The sequence below is a fragment of the Theobroma cacao genome, chromosome 9 (genome assembly GCF_000208745.1).
Source record: "Theobroma cacao cultivar B97-61/B2 chromosome 9, Criollo_cocoa_genome_V2, whole genome shotgun sequence".
Classification (NCBI taxonomy): Eukaryota; Viridiplantae; Streptophyta; class Magnoliopsida; order Malvales; family Malvaceae; genus Theobroma; species Theobroma cacao.
Window position 1 is genome coordinate 30,165,523 of NC_030858.1, and position 19,757 is coordinate 30,185,279.

At 32.4% G+C, this 19,757-nt stretch overlaps 1 protein-coding gene and 1 pseudogene across 3 annotated transcripts; one reads left to right on the forward strand and one right to left on the reverse strand.

Moving 5' to 3' along the window:
* LOC18589910 (BTB/POZ domain-containing protein At1g30440) lies at positions 7,654-13,164 on the forward strand. Of its 3 annotated transcripts, XM_018128015.1 has the most exons (5): positions 8,556-8,610; positions 9,061-9,125; positions 9,997-10,066; positions 10,463-11,695; positions 12,253-13,164. In XM_018128015.1, exons 3-5 carry the CDS (start codon positions 10,046-10,048, stop codon positions 12,784-12,786), a joined length of 1,788 nt encoding a protein of 595 aa, XP_017983504.1. In that variant the 5' UTR covers positions 8,556-8,610; positions 9,061-9,125; positions 9,997-10,045; the 3' UTR covers positions 12,787-13,164. The 3 variants fall into 3 exon arrangements, with proteins under 3 accessions (XP_017983502.1, XP_017983504.1, XP_017983503.1); XM_018128013.1 differs by lacking the exon at positions 9,061-9,125 and having other exon boundaries at positions 7,654-8,610; XM_018128014.1 differs by lacking the exons at positions 8,556-8,610; positions 9,061-9,125 and adding an exon at positions 9,590-9,653.
* Positions 14,126-15,465, reverse strand: LOC18589911 (annotated as a pseudogene).

The window sequence follows — 19,757 nt, forward strand, 5'->3', positions numbered from 1 at the left end:
TTTATTATATTTTTTTATTTTTTTATTTTATTTTTTTTACATTTTTTTATAGTTTGTGCCATTTAATATTCAATGCTTAATTTTAAATTGGTTGTTTTTATTATTTTTATTATTTTATTTATTATTTATTATTTATATATATACTTTAATTATTTTTATCAAGTAATATTTTTTTGGTATAGTCAAACTTTTTATTTATTAAGAATTTCAGAATCTTTAAATCGAGGCCCTCCCATCGTACTGGTGGAGCCTTGATTAGGATTCCGAGCCTAGGGAACATAAGCTCGGGATTGCAACTTCTCGCATCCCAATCGATTATCCCATCATCGGTAAATTATTTTATTAATTATTATATATAATTTTAAAAAAGTTAACTTTGTAATATTGATTCTCATACCTATTTTATTATTTTAATGCTTAATCTAATAATTTTTTTATTTCTTGATTTAATCTTTTAGCCTACCATTTGTTTTATTCGTTTATATTATTATTTTATTATCATTGTTTTTGTTATTTACCTATTTTTTTATGTTTTCTATTTTAATGATTTTGATTTTTTATTTATTATTTTATTTATATTTTAATTTATATTACCATGTTATTATAGTATGTTCCCATTATTTTACTAACAAAAGGCTACATTAAGAAAATCATCATAACTATCATAAACAAAAGCCCAAGATTTAAAACTTACCCAAGATTCAAGCCCAACTTAGCCCAGTACGCATCAGTCTGGCAGAAAGCCCGTGATCATGCCCCAAGTATTCAGCCTTCTTGAGCCAAAACGCAGTCGTTTTGAATGCCCTTGAGCTGCCCAATCGTATTCCCCAAAACGACACCGTTTAGCTTTAAGCTCTAACTATAAAACCCCATCTTCTTTCTTTTCTTCCCATTTCTTCCCTTCACTTTCTCTCTCTACCCACAAACTCTCTAACTTCTCTCTACAAGCTGCCGGCCAACCCAACGGTCAGCTCTTTCCCGAATCGGCAACGTCTTTCCTGCGTTGGTCGGCTGTCTCCTCCTTAGCACCGCTCCATCCGATTTCCAGATCTCCTATCACCGGTGGTCAAGATCTCTCTCACTCTTCTTTCACCGGTAATTGGTGAACTCAAAAGCCTCAGCTCCCACTAAATCGGATCTCTCTCTCTTTATTTTTTTCGGCGTCGGCCTCTCACCCTCTCTCTCTCTTCCCGTCGGCCACCGAAGCCCTTTTTTACTTTCGTCACCCGAATATGGCTTTCCTCCCCTCGTCGGCACTGCTCGAACCAAACTCTCTGCTTTTTCTTTGCTTTTTTTTTCACCGGCGGCGGGCCTAAAACCCCAGGCTTCCTATCCTTTTTTGTGCATATGTGTGGTATTTTTCGCTGTGTTGATTCTGGCTGCTAGGCAAACTTAGGGTGTCTTTTTTGATTGATTTTTTGTTTTCTTTTTTTTGGCTATTTTTGGTTGCTCTCGATTGCTTAGAAAGCTTGTAGGTTTCTCCCCCCCGGATGCTACAGTGCCCTCTCCCTTTTATACCCGATTCTCGAGCTCTAGAGGGGGCACGCTCCATTGCCTTGTCCCTGGGCACCAGGGGGCAAGTTCCACTACCTTGCCAGACGCGAATTTTTCGCGTCTGGCAGGTAAGAGAGGTGCCTGGCAGGGTGCGTCCGCACCCTGCCAGTCGTACCTCTCTCCTTTCTTTTTTCTATTTTTTTTTTAATTTTATTATATATTTTTTTGTTTATAATTTAGTGTCTACAGAGGTGGCATGTTATTTTTGTCTGGCCATGGTCAACTTTAATTTTTCATGGACCACTGTTTTGATTTGCCTTGTATTCCTTTAGATGAAGGCATGAGGATGCCCTTCTCATGTTCGAATTAAAAACAACAAAAAAAAATATAAAAATGTAATAAACAAAGAGGAAATGGCATCCCAGGTACAATGAAAAAGCCCAAAACTAAGCGGTGATGAAGGCCCGGCAACCCACAGCAAAAGCAAAAGGCTCCTACCCTTAGTTTTGATGGTAGGTAGATGGAGGATGTAGTACAATTCCCAGTGGCACCGCACGTGATTGGTGAGCCCAAGCCCCAATGTGGTTCCAGGTTTGAAGTTTCGTTTCCTAAAAGGCAAGCAACGCATATTTTTAGAATATTAATTCTCAAATCCTCCCTTTTTTTTTTTTTTTTTTTCTTTCTTTCTTTCTTTGTTCTTTTCCACATTGACATTGGCAATGGGATTTGAAGAAACCTGCAAAATGTGGGTTTGTCCCCTCCTACACACAATACCACAATGTTACTCTTTCTGCCCACATTCACTGATATGTGACCAATTTACGCATCATGCTTTTTTTTTTTTTCCTTTAGTTTCTCTATACTATCAGCATTTTGTGCTTCCATGTCTCTCACCATTTTTTAATTCTTCCATCTATTTTTTAAACCATGTAAATTTGATATGTATCTAAATATTTGGTTCATTAGTTACTATCTAATCTTTTTACTTTAAATTTGACACAATAATTATAAGTAATGAAATGAAAACATTAACAGTTAACTAATGATTGAATTTATGTGTTTAACAGAAAATATATTTTTTAAAACAAACTATCCATTATGAAAATTAATATATTTGTATGAAATTATAATTAAAAAATTAAAAAATAAGAATATTTTATCTAAACTTTTAACATTAAAATATGCAAACAATTATTTTTATTTTAAAAATAAAGAAAAATAATATTCCAAATTAAATCGAGTCCAAGCCTAAAAAACCATGCCAAGCTAAGTCGCAGCAGGTTTGGGGGCAATCTATTATTACTCAAGAAAACAATTATTGAGATAGCTACTTTAGATGGAAATATCAGATATGAAGTAAATAACTGTCCAAACAAACAAGTCACTTATAGGAAGATAATATTGAAAAGATAAAAGAAAATAGAGACACAAAATTGTTCGGCTTGAGTTGACAATGCCAACTAGAAGTTTTCATGAGTTCGGTTCGATTGGTACCTTTAAAATTTAGACTCAGACTTCACCGGCTCATTTATATTATATTTATTATTAAAGTATTTTCAAATATATTTTTATATTATTATTTTATTTTTAAATATATTTTAAAATTAAAATTAAAATTAAATAATTATTAATTAATATATAATAATAATAATAATAATAATATCTCGAATCGGATCGAACCTCCAAAGTTCAACCTTAAACTAAATCTGTAAATTTGATAAATAGTATATTCCTATCGCTGAAACAATAACTGCTAATTCTGATTCCATGTATTGTGAAGAAATGACATTGGTTGGTAATTATAGCTTATAGTTAAGGATGTAAAATGCTCAAACATCCTCTTAGGACATTATGACATTAGCATCCAAGACCCAAAAGTGATGGAACAATATACAATATACTCCTTCAATATTTGTCACCCTCAACCTTTAATCATATGATGCCAAGGAACTATGTATAAATATATGTGCCTAGCAACAGCCACTAGGCACCCCATTTATCAATCTAAAATTTTTAATGTTCTTTAATGCTCATTATTAAGAGAACAGAACCATATTTGGACCACTTGGTCCACCCATTCAATAAATTTTGGAGTACCATTAATTAAACATGCCAACAGCGGCCTTTCTTTTTCCTTTGTTTCCCATCTTCCTAACCAAGTAGATGTGGTGGGATTACCAAACATAAATCTCCAAAATTTTAAACGAAATTATGAAACCAAATTCGGGTAAAAAATAATAAAATAAAATTAAACGAAATTCGTGAAAATTTTAAATTAATAAAAAATAAAACATAACAATTCAGAGAGGTATTATCTTCCAAATGTAGTCCTCTTACTTTCAACCCTTGATGAACACATACGGATATCACAATATAAGAGGTACTCTTGTTCTTGTCTCTTCATCATTTGTAATTCAAATTTTTAGAGTAAGCTGTTAATTATTATGGCCTACAATTAATTATTGTAAGAGCTTCAACTTACTTAAAAAGTTAATTTCAATTTGTAAAAATATTTGGATCAAAGACTTCCTACTTCATGTTTCATATGCCCATTTAATAATATTTTGGCATGTAACCATTCTTCTTCATGTCAGATGTTGGGATTTCTATTTTCTTTTTAATTTGTTGTCTGTCATGAACTCATAGTTTTAACTTAAAAAACATCTTTATTAAGTAAAAAAAGAATTATTTAGAAATCCAAAATGTATTTAATTTTTTATTAATATAAAATTCGTGATATATAGATAATTATTGCGCAAGACGTTGCTTTGTTTGGTCATAAGGTCCGACAGATGTTTGCCTTTTTGCCCATGTGAATCTGCTACTGATTCTTCTTTTATTTCAATTTGGGATGCGGAGATAATGCTTGTTAATGTCTTGTTAAATATCCATTCTTTCAATCCAACTCCGAATCTTGGGGTGAGCAATAAGTTTTGGAATAGTCTTTCATAAACCGAATCTTTAATTTTTTTTTAATTAAAGAAAATGAATTTAAACTTCATTCTTTAAGTAGTAGATAATACATTAATCAAAAAATTAAATACTCAGATGTAGTCGAATCTTTAAATTTAATTGTATTTTTTTGTTGACTCTTTTAGATTTGTCTGAAATAAGCCCTGCGGGAGTTTAACTCCTGTTGATGAATTCTCATTCTTGCTCAATCCATATAAAATCAAGTGAAATCAATGCATGTATACCAAACTCATATAGTTAGAGTGTCACATGCGAGATGTTTTACAAGGAAAGAAAGTGAAAATGATTGGAAATATATGAAGAAGTAATCTCATGCGTGTCAAAAATTTTGACTGTAATAAATGGATTGAAAGCATACCATTTTGGCACTAAAAATTCTCAATATCAAAGGGTTTTCCAATGTTTTCTTTTTCCTCACGATACACAAGTTATTTCAAACACGTGCATGTAACCATTTGCAAAGTGTTTATAATTAATTTATTATATATGTTATGTATTTTAATTTTTTTGATAACCTATAAGAGATTCTAAACAAATTAGGGTATGAATCTTTGACATTAACCAATAATTTGAAAAGAGAATGGTTTCCAATTTTCTCTCCCATGCAGGTGATGTTAACAATGACCTTACACATTTTTTCTGGGGAAAAGCTTTTGTCTATTGATGGATATATAGCCTGTACCATACACACACCGAAAAAGAAAACAAACAAAAAGAAGAAGTTGATGGATTTAACAGAATGATTTTTTTTTCCCTCTTTTTTCTTACTATAAACTGTTCATATGCATAGGTTGAGCAAGCAAACAAAGCAAAGGTTATCATCAAACATCATTAGTTTATTTAGAATTAAATCTTGGTTTCATCATCAGGAGAGAAAAACAGATGTTTAAGTTAAAGTCCAGTTATTATTTAATTAAAAAAAGCAAGAAAAGTTCCAGCCCTATATCTTTCTTTTAGTGTAGGAAACTCAATTTTTTTTTTCTTGTCTACTAGCACTAGTTTGTCCTATTGACTTTATTCTAGTCCTGAAATGGGCATAACTTAATGTGACATTCTATTTGTACAAATCTTCTCTATTTGCCATTTGGAATAAAGACCTGACAAAGCTTTCTTCTTTTTGATTTTTTATGACTAAAATATCATACTATTAATTTGTAGCTAGGTGTTAAACAGACAATTCATTTGCAATCAAATTTGAATAAATTTTTTCCTCTTTTTTATTATTGTAAAGGTGTTAACAAGCACCCTTAAACAGTGCATTTTATGCATTGCTTTCATGCATTTAGAGAGTACAATGACAATTTTATTGAAAATAGATACTTAGCCCAAGTTGTGAGAATGTTAGGAAGAAGGATTTGTATAATAATTTTAGATTTGAGCTGAAACCTTGTTAGTTTGTGTATATAGGAAGAAAAGGACAGATAAATTACATGCTATACTATCATTTATTATCAGGGAAAGCTTTAAACTCTGCCTTGTGGCTTTTGCTCTTGTGTGTGATTTGGATGGAAATCATTTCTATTTACGGGTTAAGAAATTTTAATTATTTTTATGACATCAATTTTTTTTGGTTTTATGGAAACAATAAATATACCTTTTTGTTTACCTTTAAATAGGGATATTAGTATATATGGTATATAAATTAGAGATGTTAACATGTAAGGTACTTGTTATTTTTGAGAAATTAATAAGGTATCCAAATCTTATAAATACTCGATTTAATTTTTGAATTTTTACCTGAATTTATATTTGAATATCATAAACATTACTTATTAAATACTTGTACCTATTAAATACACGATTAAACTACATTTTTAAAATTATTTTATATATATTATTAATGAAGATTAAATTAATAAATTAAAAATAGTTCATAAAAAATAAATTAAAATTTAGAATAATTAATGACTTTTAGTAAGTATTACATTAATTATAAAAAACTTATAAATAAAAATAATATATCTAAAATTAAACTTTAATATTAAAAATTATTATTTATAATCAGATTAGGATAGTGGATACTTTAAAATCACTACTCGAGTCTATGACGAGTTGTGGTTTTACTTGTCAAACTAGATTTAGGGTATCTCAATCTTATTTAATTAGATCGAATAATATAGGGTATCCAATTATTAGGTACCCAATGACATTTCTAATATAAATCATGTAAAAATCACCATTGTTCGTTTAAAATCACAATTAATGGGTGCATTAAGCATTGGTATTTAACATGTTCCTAGAAAGAATTCTACCAATTTCTTTAATAGAGATGAATATGCATAAATAAATATACTTAATCTGTGTAGGACAGAAAAAGGCTAAAAAAAAAGAAAAGAAAAGAAAAGGTGTGCATGAAACAGGACAACCAGGCAGAATTATAATTGGTCCTTTGCTTGTCAAATCCATGTACAAAGTTGAGAGCTGATGACTTTGATTAAAGGCAATTCAATGTGTGCCCATAACGCTCCTATGTGAGCATCAAACTTTTGACTTTAAAACACTTCTCAAAGTAATGTCAAAAAGGTAAATTTGTCATGCTCCCACATTTTATTCCTTGGACCCATCAAAATCTTTCAAGTAAAAACAGTTATATTCATGTCTCCTCTCGATAGCGAAATTCCCAACCTACCCTTTCATTGTCTTTAATGACCCCTAACTGACCTTTACGAGACCAGGGCCCTCTCTCTTGCAAGGGCACCAATTTCTTTTCTTTTCTTTTTCATTTTTATTATAAAAATCCCCAAATTTTACATTTGACTGACTTAATTAGTTAATTACGTATTAATTAATGGGATTTTTATAATTATAATGTGAAAGCTAAGTAACGGATCCACATGGCCTAGCTGGACAGAAGCAGATAGCTGTAACCTCAAAGCTTGTAAAATAATAAATGAAATGGACTACATAAATGAAATTTAAAACACCTTACTTATTGCATTAGAGAATATAAGGAAATGATTTAAACAACTTTATACTAAATTTTCTTTCATTATATTAAAACGGTCATCACGTCACAATCATATGTTAAAAAAAGAAAAACTATATTCATATCTCATTTGAATTTTTATAGATGTTTTTACTTTTTTAGAATAATAATATTAATTAAATAAAACAAAATAAAATTTTAATCCACAAAAAGATTCTATGTAACTAAGCCCTAGAAAACCAATGAGTGTGTTCTAAGCCAAAGGGTCCCACATGGATGCATGTGTGAAGGGTTTGGTTTCAGAGCTGCCATGAATACCCCATATGTTGAGTTTTTTAAAGCTTTGGTTATCTTTTTGGCTTTTGTATATAGCAACATCATCATCATCATGGCTTTGAAAAGCTTCAGAGGCAATGAATTATTATCATTTCTATGGGGTATAAACAAAAAAAAGAAAGGCACACTCGAACAGTTACTCTCTCAGGTCTTCTCTTTTTCTTTAATGTAATGGTGTATTGAGCAGTTTTGGTCCTTTGTTTTCAAAATTTGGAATCTTCTTGGTGAGGGTTTTTAGGGGCTACATAAAAGAAATAGAAACTTTTATTCATTTGGGCTGGTGGGTTTTTTTTTTGTTTGTAGGGAGGCTAAGCATTGGAGGAGTTGACCTAAAAAGCTAACTTCAATTTGGTGTCTTATTAGGGGATTCTCTGGTTTTAGGCAGGATTTGAGGGTGTTTCAGAAGTGGGTTTGGGGGGTTTTTCTCAAGTGGTTGCATGAAATGAATCTGGTGATGGATTCAAAGCAAGTTTCCTTGAAAGATTTAGTGGGTTTTTGGTGATCTACATGTTAAAGAAGAAGCTACATTTTGGTCATATTTCAAGGTTTTGACTTTTGAGAGCAAGCTGGCTTGAGCAATTTAGGTTGGTTTCTTTTTTTGGTGTGAGGGTTGTGGTTTTAGGGATTAAAATAAAACTGGGTTTCTGTTTTAGCTTTGAAAGAGCCCTGTTTTGAGGCCAGTTACTGGTATATTGCCATAAACAAAAGGGGTTGTCGGTTTCCTGTTTTTGATATATTGTTAAAGGATTTGTCTTTTGGGTTCTGGAGGAGCCTGTTTGGAGTTCTGCTGCTGAAGTTGTTTACTTTTTCCACTGTGAGAAAATGGCTTGCATGAAACTGGGATCCAAAACTGATGCATTTCGAAGGCAAGGGCAGGCTTGGTATGTACCTGATCTTTGCAATTCAACTACATCTCCATCTCTCTCTGTATAATTTATTTTTGTCATTGACTATTGTAAAGACTATTGTTATTCTTTATTTTGCTTTACTGCGTTTTAACCTTCTTGTGGATGTGTTAAGTCTGCTCTGTTTCTGTCATTTTAGCATTTACTTTTGGTTAAAACTGCTTGTTTTGGTTGTTAATTTGAGCCACCAAGTTAGTTTTGTTTGATAAGGAAAGCTCTCCTGCATTTATATTGCATTTGGTCCACAGATTTGTGTTTCATACTCCTTGTCTGAAACTCAAGTTTTCATACTAAAATCGATTAATGGCTTAGGAATTCTGTTAGCTGGTGCAAATCCTGTTAAAAAATTGTTTCTCCAATTGAAATAAATTGTGAAGTTAGTATTAGTGGGTTGACTTCCATTATGCAATTGTTTTTTTGTTGAAGGAACTCCAGTTGATGAATGCTTCAATTGGTGGAAGATGAATAGCTTGTCCATTATCAGCAAACTTGTAACTCATGAACAATTTCTTTTGACTCTTTCACAAATTTAACCTAGATGATCAGTCTTGTCTTGCTATACCCTCTTTTATAATTAAAGAAAGCTACACTTTGTCTCGTAGATACTTTAACATGAAGCACTTATGATTGTGGTTTTGATGTGAATGTACAAGTTAAACAATCAGCAGAAGGGGGATTTCCATGTAATAGGAGACCTGGATACTGTCTAAATATTAATCTCATCTTATCTTTTTTGTTTATATTTCCTTCTGCTGACATATAGAAAGTTGTATCATGCATTTAGTAAAATATAATAGGGTAAGGGACTTGGGATGACAACAGGGTTTGACCAATGTAATATCATGTTTATGTTAATAGTATTAAGGTCAGAAATGATAATTCACTTTTTTCTTTTTCTTCCCCTTCCTATAATACATTCAATGTTCATGCTTTTCAGAAGTAAGATCAAATCTGACATTTGTTTTAATTGATACTGGAAGCTTGATTACAACAATTGAATCAAGCAAAACGAGAATGCGGTATTATTTCTTATCCTAGTGATTTTTTCAAATGTGGCAAGCCTGGCACTTGGACGAGGACACCTCTTAAAAAGTGATGCGTTAATGCCCATTAAGATAGGGTTATAAGTATTTCATACGTATCAAGGAAAAGCAACTTATAGATGGAACCTGTTTCATATTGTTGTAAATTTTTATTAGGGATGAATGATGGATGGATTTTCTCTAATAAAAATATTTTATAATATGGGTTACAACCTAGCTTCTTTAGTTTGATACTAAACAGCCTGCATCTCCTTGTGCATGTGAGAGTCTTATTATATTTCTCTCTATTTTGAGCTTAATATACATATAATATATGCAGGTTCTGCACGACTGGACTTCCTAGCGATATTGTTGTTGAAGTTGGAGAAATGTCCTTTCATCTTCACAAGGTAACATTTCCTTTGAACATATAATACTTCATTCTGATGTATGTGTGCTTGCTGGGTAATGACCCTCAGGGACTTGTTGAAATTCACTGAATTTAGGATGTTTTATAAAATCTTTCCACACACTTCTAGCAGCTTCTTAAAAAATAAAGATAAAAATCCCTTCCCATGCCCCACACCATCTTTCTGAGGCCTTATGTATTAGTTTCTCATGAGTTGAGATTTGTCATTTTTCCTCTATTTTCATGTTTTTCTCTTTAAGGATGAGCATTAAAGTCCTTTGCATGACTTGTAATTACCTGTTGCCACAAATTTTTATGCATGCTGAAATGAAGTGTCTATTGTCAAATAACTATAAATCTTTCAGTTCTTACTTGTCTTAACTCTTATTTGGTGCAGTTCCCTTTACTCTCTAGAAGTGGGGTTATGGAAAGATTAATTGCAGAAGCATCTGAAGAAGGAGAAGAAAAATGTTCCATAAACCTCCCTGACATTCCTGGTGGGGCCAAAACTTTTGAACTTGTGGGCAAGTTCTGCTATGGGGTGAAACTTGAACTCACTGCCTCAAATGTTGTGTACCTTCGATGTGCTGCTGAGCATCTAGAAATGACTGAGGAATATGGGGAGGGCAATCTTATTACACAGACTGAAACCTTTCTTAATCAAGTAGTCCTCAGAAATTGGAAAGACTCTCTAAGAGCACTTCAAACTTGTGATGATATTATCTCTCATGCTGAAGAACTAAACATTACAAAAAGGTGCATCGAGTCACTAGCCATGAAAGCATCTACTGACCCGAACCTATTTGGGTGGCCTATAATGGAACATGGTGGTCCTATGCAGAGTCCTGGTGGAAGTGTGTTGTGGAATGGGATAAGTACTGGGGCTAGACCAAAAAATACAAGTTCAGATTGGTGGTATGAGGATTCATCAACTTTAAGTTTACCTCTTTATAAGAGATTAATCGCGGTCATGGATTCTCGTGGCATTAGACAGGAAATTATTTCTGGGTCTCTTACTTTTTATGCCAAAAAGTACCTACCTGGTTTGAACAGGCGTCAGGGTGCTAATGACTCTAATTCTAGTGCCCGTCTTGCACCTGTAGCATTAGGGGCTGCACCATCAGAAGAAGATCAGAAGCTTTTGCTGGAGGAGATTGATAGGTTACTTCCTATTCAAAAGGGCCTTGTCCCAACCAAGTTTCTCTTCGGACTGCTTCGAACAGCCATGATTCTTCGAGCAAGCCCCTCTTGTATATCGAACTTTGAGAAAAGGATTGGGATGCAGCTTGATCAAGCAACGCTGGAAGATCTACTGATGCCTAATTTTTCTTATTCCATGGAGACACTTTACAATGTTGACTGTGTGCAGCGAATTCTTGAGCATTTTCTTGCCATGGACCAGATTACTGGCGGAGCCTCTCCATGTTCAGTTGATGATGGTCAGATTATTGGCTCACCTTCATTAACACCAATTACAATGGTAGCCAAGCTAATAGATGGGTACCTCGCGGAGGTTGCCCCTGATATTAATTTGAAGCTCCCTAAGTTTCAGGCACTTGCGGCTTCTGTTCCTGACTATGCCAGGCCCTTGGATGATGGTCTATATCGTGCAATTGACATTTATCTGAAGGTACTACCACTAACCGCTTAGTGCACGTAATTGCTACTGATGTTGTTTTGTTCAGTTTGATATATATTGCTGCAACTGGTTCAGTAAGCCAAGAACCTTGCTGCAGTTTGGCCCAAGTACAATAGTCGTATCTCTTAACCTCAGTCCAAGTTGACCTTAGAGTCTATCCAGAGATGTTTTGAGAATGATGTGATAGCGTTAACTTGGATTGGGATTCCCCATTATGTAAAGAGATTAAGTTGTCAATGCAAAGATGTTCTATCCTTGGTTCTTGGTCTGGGTCATTTTATCTGGCATTTTAACCTAAGTTGCTTTTATCTTCGTGTCTGCTTGAAACAAAGTTAATGGGCCCAAAGGCCAATTCTTATATGCATGGATTAGATGGGAGCTTGCAAATGTGTTGGAGCAAAAATTTGTCCTGCTCTTAATATCAAGTTATTAGATCTTAGAGAAGAAAAAATAAAATGAAATACAGAAAAGCAAGCTTGAACCTCTTGATTCTTCGTGCTATAAAATTTTTCAAAGTTGTTAATTCTTCCATGCTTATCAACTTGCAGTCACACCCATGGTTGTCAGAATCTGACAGAGAACAGCTATGCCGACTGATGGACTGCCAGAAGCTCTCCTTGGAAGCATGCACCCATGCTGCACAGAATGAGAGACTACCACTAAGAATAGTTGTCCAAGTCCTGTTCTTTGAGCAGCTACAGCTTAGGACTTCAATTGCTGGTTGCTTTTTGGTTTCTGATAATCTTGATGGATCACGACAGTTAAGAAGTGGGTTTGCAGGGTCTACTGAAGGAGGCTGGGCCTCAGCTGTGAGAGAAAATCAGGTTTTGAAGGTAGGCATGGATAACATGAGAATGCGGGTTTCTGAGCTTGAGAAGGAATGTTCAAACATGAGGCAAGAAATTGAGAAGCTAGGTCGGGGGAAGGGTTCTAGCACTTGGGGAAATGTGTCAAAGAAATTTGGGTTCAGGTTGAAGTCTCAGATGTGCAGTGCTCAGGAGGGTTCTGTTAGCAACCAGAATAATGGAAGTGGAAAGATTGAGAAAGTGAAGGACCGGCAAGGAAAGCTCAAGAAAAACTGAACTCCAGATGGGTAAGACTATTGTTTCTTTTTTACATTTTTATCCTTTTTCTCTCCATGTTTTTGGAGTTGTTGTTGTTTAGTTGTATTTCAAACTTCGGAAAAACTAGATTCCCTCCTTTGATCTTACCTTTAACTGTGTGCCATACCCTCGTTTTCTTTTTTAACTATTTTGGAGACCATGGAAGAAAGTGTAATTTAATTTGTTTCATGTAATAATCCTGAAGCTCCCTCTCCCTCTCTGACAAGTCCGAGGCACTGCCCTCACTGTGTGTATATCTCAGATTAGTGAGAACCATTGGGATTCTTCTTTCTAGTTATTGGTTGGATTGTTGATTATGTGAGGTTGAATATAAGATGTTAGACATTCTTACTTGTTTCTAGTTGTTATTGGATGTTAGATTGTTATTTTACAAGTTTTGCTTGACAACATTGTACTAAAAGATTATTATGTATTTGAATGTTTGGTAAGGTATGGAATGACACCATGGATGGGGGACTGGTGGGAGCAACACTGTACACGAGTGATCCCAAAGGCACACACTCCCTCTCCCTTTCTTAACAAAACTATTAGCTATCCATTTTTCTCTGGCTCAGGGGATACCTTGAATAGTCGCCCTTCCTTTACATGGCCAACTTGTCACTTTTTGCATCCACAGACAGTAAAGCCAAAATGTACCAAATTGGAAATTGGTCCAACGTTGCCAGTGCTCCCAACCATATGCATTTAATACTCAACGCCTCTTGTGCAGTCTTTAAATTCTGGTGGCTGTGAGCAGTTTTACCTAACCAATGGTCCTCATCCGACAAAACTATACCATATATATATATATATATATATATGTAAAATTTAATTTAAAGTTAGATTTAACTTTCTTAAAATGTTATTGAAAAATAGACAACTTTTTCCATTTTAATTCATTTAAAATTTGAGTTAAAAATTCTAGTTATGATTAGATTATGTCAAGATGACTCATTAAATAACATCATGATTAATAGACGGTTAAAACCCTATCAACTTAAACATCCCATTTTCTCACATTCATGATCTTAGCGGTAACATGATTCATTCAAAATGCCTGCCATGCATATCTCAACTACGCACAGAAGGCCTAAGTGTGAAAGTGTTAATATACTCTCTGGTGAAGTTAATGAAGAGCACATCCAAAAGCCATTAACCAGTTGATGCCTTCATAAAAAAGCAATAGAAACACATTCTTCTTTTTTTTTTTTCCTAATCGAAGGAGAAGTATGAATACAAATATGAAACTGCATTGAAATTATTTTTGAGTACACTTTCTAATTATTATTATTTTTTATTTTTAGAAATTTGTGATTGATTGAAGAAACTGATGCAGAAATCAGTCCATTAGTCGCAATCCATGCATATGTTGTACTGCGCAAAGCTTAAAGCAACAAGCTCTTCGGAATAAGAAATCTACTCTCCGATCTTAGAGCTTTACTTCTCTGCCAAAAATCCAACTGAATGGAATACTTGGTGCTCGCTTAGACCTTGCTTGAGCTCTCTCCTCTACCTTTCTAATTCTTGGAGCAAGTAGACAGACATATTCCTGAGCCTTTCTTCCCTCAGCCGAAAGTCCTGTTAGCTCCTGAACTTTCCATCCATCCACCAAGAACTCTAGTACATCGGCATAATCATTGGCAGTGTAAACCCCAAGTCTTTGTGCAACGGCAGAGAAATGCTCGAAAAGGTTAAGGTCATGCTCATCATACATAAGATGGGCTGGCATTGTGATCTTCTTCCTCATCATCTCAGCAAAAGCAACAACAGTTCCGTCAGGATCAATTTCAAAGAGCTTTTCAACTATTATATTGTAGGCAATCTCATGGCGTTTTTCATCTGATGCAACTGTACCACATATTTGAGCTAAACTTAGAATCCCCATGTTCCATGGCAAGCCTAGCTGTATTCCTATGGGAGATGAAAGTTGCCCTTTCTTGGAATGAAGTGTAAATGAAAGTAAGATAAGGGTTCTTCTCTATTCCAGGATGCATTCCTGATCCAATCAAATATGGGATTGTCGTCTCAACCTGTCTTATGTCTACTCTTCCGGACAAGTAAAGATACTGGTTTAGAAGGTCTCCATGTCTGTTCTCTTCAGCTGTCCACGCCCTTGTCCAAATTGCCCAAGAAGTGAGGCTTGCACCTGTTTCATCACGAACTCCATCCAAGGTATTAAGCAATGTTTGGTAAGTTGGAAGAGCTTCTTCAGTGATCATATCTCCAACCAAGGAGACAAAGTATTCATCTGGGATCTCCTTTGCTCTCTTCCTTAGTTCCTTAACTTGCTCATCAAATCCATCAGAGGCAGCATCTGGGAGAAAATCTTGTGGTTGCCAACTCTTTTCAACAGGTTTCAGCAAGGTTAGAATGTTGTTTTCAACCCAACCGTCCATAGATTTAAAGATTTCAATCTTTTGTTGTGGGATGGAGTGAGTTAACTTGAACAAGAACTTTCCCATGAGGCATAAAAGCTTTCTTGGAATTCTCAACCTTTAATTGGCCGCTTGAAGGAAAATTTGAGGCCATGTAGAGCTAGGGAGATTTGAGGCTGGCTATTGGTTGGAGAGCAATGTAAGGCAGGTTTTGAGATTGACTCAATTTGATGAGAGCAATTTTGCTTTCCTTGTAGGGTTTTAGTCTTCTTCGAATATTGGAGTTTCTACTCTCATATGATGGAGTATTTTCTTTTTAAAATGAAATGCATGCCTTTCAAAAAACAAGCTAACAAGGTTATAATTGAAGGCAAAGGAGTAGGATTTGGTTTTGGGTTAGCTCAAATGGATCAAATTAACCTTATTTCATATCACTCCTAACTTTACTGTAAATAGATTATGAAAGCATTAATTGATTTTATATAATTATATCAATTTTATTTTTTAGTTCATTTTGTCCTAAACCAATAAACTATTTCTATGAATGCATAAACCAATATAACTTAATCCTTTGGATCTTAAACAATGAAAACAACCGAAACCATTTTTACACCCCACATTATAATAGACTGTGATTGTACATAATATAATTGTAAAGAAAGTAATTGTTAAAAAAATAATATTATAGTATTTGGTGTATATATATAAATATGTATAAGTGTTAATTAAAATACTAAAAAGATAATATTGTAACTTTGGTTACATGCCATTCATTGAGAACGTGATATTAATTTTTAAAATTACTTTTATGTATGAAAATATAAATTTAATATATTTGTATATTTTTTAATATAAAACTTTTTTATATGTTTTCAAATACTAATAAATAACAATTGTTATTACATTTCATAAATTATGCTATGATGGAAGAAAAAAAAAGGAATTATGGTAGATCAAATTTTTGTACATTACCAAGAAAGTGAAAAAGTAATATTACAGCAGTTTTGCAATGTAATCTGATTTCTCCTAGTGAGTGTAATGTGATTGTAATGTAATATTACATTACATTGATTGTTCGCATACCAAACATTGAATGTTAAATGTTAGTAACTTTTCATATAGCAAAAGTTCCCTTATAAATAGCAAAAGATTAATTAGAAATAAATAATATTTCCATAAGCATCGAAGCCAATTAAGTGCCCATAAATTTGGACCTCTAATGTGAGGAGTTGTGATGAGTTGCTTTCTCGTCTGTATCATATTATCAGTGCGCTTTTAATCTGAGTGATATTTTGGTAGGATTTCTGATGAGTAGATAGGTTGGGCATTTTTGATATTGTGTGTACAGGGGTGTTTATTGGTTTGATATATCCTACCCTGCTTTGTGTGTATTATAACAGGGTACTCTGTCATGCTTACAGGCAAGGTTTTTGCTTTGCTGGCCTCACCTGTACAGATCTACCATTTCATGAATGATAATTACACGCCTCTCAAAAATAAAACTAAAAAAATGTGAGATTTTTTAGGGGGCGTTAAGTCAAATGGAAGTACATTTCATCCCTAAAAAAGCTAGGTCCTCACTTCAAACTTGTATTTGTTACATTTGAAACTTGTCATTTTAGACATAATTTTGACTGCTTTTGCTCACATTATGTTCTTTAGAATTCACTTCTAATCCATCATTTTGCAAAAATACAAAAAGATTCTGCTCTTGTGAAGTAATGGATTATTCTGTACATAATATCTAAAAATTTTTTTTGAAGAAATTATGAGGTATAACTTTTCTCGATAAAGACATTTTAAAAATAACCATCAAATACATTTAACTGTTTTTAATCATATTTAACCATGACATGACAAAAATACTCTTAAAACTATTTCAAATAAATTAAACTATTCATCACAATTTCTCTCCATTTGTGCTTCCAATTTCTCTCTCTCACCATCTCACTCTCTCCAATTTTATTGATTTCTTTCTTCGGCATATCGTCTACTGTGCTCCCGATTTCTCTTTCTCTCATTTTCAGATTTTTCTTTCCTGCACTTTCAAGACACCAAGCGATGGTTTTGATGTGCTTAGGTAGATGATTATTTGAAAATTTTGATTTTTAAGTATTTTGGATAAAATTAAAATGGTAGAAATGATCACAGATTTTTGAAATAACTTTTAATTGGATCAATTTAAGACCTAGACACCAATAAACTCAAAATTTTAAAATTTATAAATTTAAGTTTTCAAAAGAATTTTTTTTTTTCGATTTTTAGTCGAAATAGGTGTTTAGATAAGAAAATTTGTGTTTTGATTTATGAAAATATTTTTGAAACACTTCAATTTGTGCCAAATTGTAAAAAAAAAAAAAAAGAAATGAAAAGAGTTACAAGATTTGAAATTTTGGCTCTTAAGTAACAACAACATTTTAGATATTAAAGTGTAACAAAATGTTTTTGAATATGGCGTGCAATAATAATATTTTTTCAATCTAACGTGTAACAATAATATTTTTTTTTCAATATGACATGTAACAATATAACTATGACGTGTCACGTGTTTTGTACATGGTGTGTAACAATATAACCATGACGTGTCACATGTTTTTGTATATGACGTGTAACAACTTAACCATAAGGTGTAGCAACCTAACTATGTCGTGTCATATGTTTTTGCATATTACGTGTAACAGCCTAACCATGGTGTGTAACATGTTTTTATACATGACATGTAATTTTATTAAAGGTAATTTTGTCTAACTTGACTAAAAATAGTTAAAATTATAAAGAGAATTATTTTTGAAAATATCTTATTTATAAAAGTTACTTTTAAAAATGCTCCAAAAAATTTTAAATTGTTTTAAAAAATTCAATTAAATTTTTATATTTTTATTGTATCAACATGAAAGTTATCTTTAACCAAATCTGCTTTCAATTATTAACATTATCAACAGGCTAGACAACATACAATACCCACTTCCATTAAATGTGATGTCCACCTTATATCAATTATAACTTCATCTTACCCTGGAGGTCAGCTCAGTCGATGCCCTCCAAGGAGGTGGAGGTGAATGTAATACACAGAATGGGTACGTAAAACTTTACAAGTTTAAGGTGAAAGTTATAAAATGTTTAGGATAAAATCACATATTATATTACAGTTTACACGTACATTGATAAATAATGAATGGTTACATCCATCTAAAAACATGACAGCATTGGATGCGATTGTTATATTTCTTTGGATTTGTGCATATAACGAAACAAATCATAATGTCTAAAATAAATTTGAAAAATTGAAAGAGACTGTAAGTAGGAAGTTCAATGAAGTGTTAATTTATGTTTACTAGCCGATAAATGAAATTATCAAGGTTCTAGATTTTTAATTTGTAAAAGTTTCATCCAAAATTAAAAGTGATAGTAGATATTAATCTTATTTTCAAAGGTACATTGGTGTTGTAGATGGATCATATATTCTTATTATTCCTCCAGTAAATGATCAAATTCATTTTATTAGTCAAAAGGGATATCCAATACACGCCATGTTAGTGTGTAATTTTAACATGCTATTCACTTTTGTGATTGTATCTTTTCAATTGTACTTGAAGAAATGAAAATGTGTTCCCCCACCCTTCAATTGTATTTTTATGATATACAGTTTGTCATTCTATATATTTATTTCTTGAAATTTTTTTAATGAATTAATAATGAAACCTTTATATTTTTTCTTAAGTAAAAATTATTTAGTGTATGCTGATTATTCTAATATTGAAGGATATCTAGCACTCCATAAAGGAGAAAGATATCACATTCTTTATTTTAAAGGTTGCAGTTAGCTTAAGTGTGTAGAAAAACATTTAATCATGCACAATCTTCATTAAGAAATATCATTGAACGAACAATTGAAGTTTGAAATAATATATGGCATATTTTACATGATATGAAGTCATTTTCGTTGATAAAATAAAAAAAATTTATTGCTACAACAATGACACTTTATAACTACATTAGACAGTGTGACGTTAGATGAGGAATTTAACAAATGTGATCGTAATTTCAATTATATTTGTGAGAGTTCAGAAAAAAGAACTAATGATGAAGAAATGAGTTTATATACTAATAGAAGAATATTGGATGATAATTACATGAGTAGAATTCACAACCAAATAATTGCTACATTGATTAAAAATAAAAATTATTGATTTATGAGTTATTTATGAATTATGTGTTAATTTTAAATTATTTTTGAAATTATTTTTATAATTTATTATTAATTATAAATTTTATGTTATATAAAAATATTTTTTATATTTTCAAAAATTTATTTTAAATAAATAAAAAAAGTTAACTTTTTTTCATTGTGAACAAAAGAATTCGCCATTAATAGAAAGTTATTTATTAAATACCATTTATAGTAATATTAACCAAAATTAAAGCCTATATAAGTTACTTTGTTAAACAGCTTATCTATAAAAAAGAGTTTATAAAAATAAATTTACCAAACAGTTTTACTTTAATTTTAATAGCTATTATTTTTAATAAGAATAAATTGTGTTGCTAAACAACTTATCTAAAAAAAAAAAAAAA

Excerpts from the sequence above, each read along its gene's own strand:
- LOC18589910 (XM_018128013.1), top strand. The coding sequence starts at position 8,552 with ATGGCTTGCATGAAACTGGGATCCAAAACTGATGCATTTCGAAGGCAA. Across the intron at positions 8,611-9,996 it reads CGAAGGCAAGGGCAGGCTTG|GTTCTGCACGACTGGACTTC; the intron begins GTATGTACCTGA and ends TAATATATGCAG. Across the intron at positions 11,696-12,252 it reads CAATTGACATTTATCTGAAG|TCACACCCATGGTTGTCAGA; the intron begins GTACTACCACTA and ends ATCAACTTGCAG.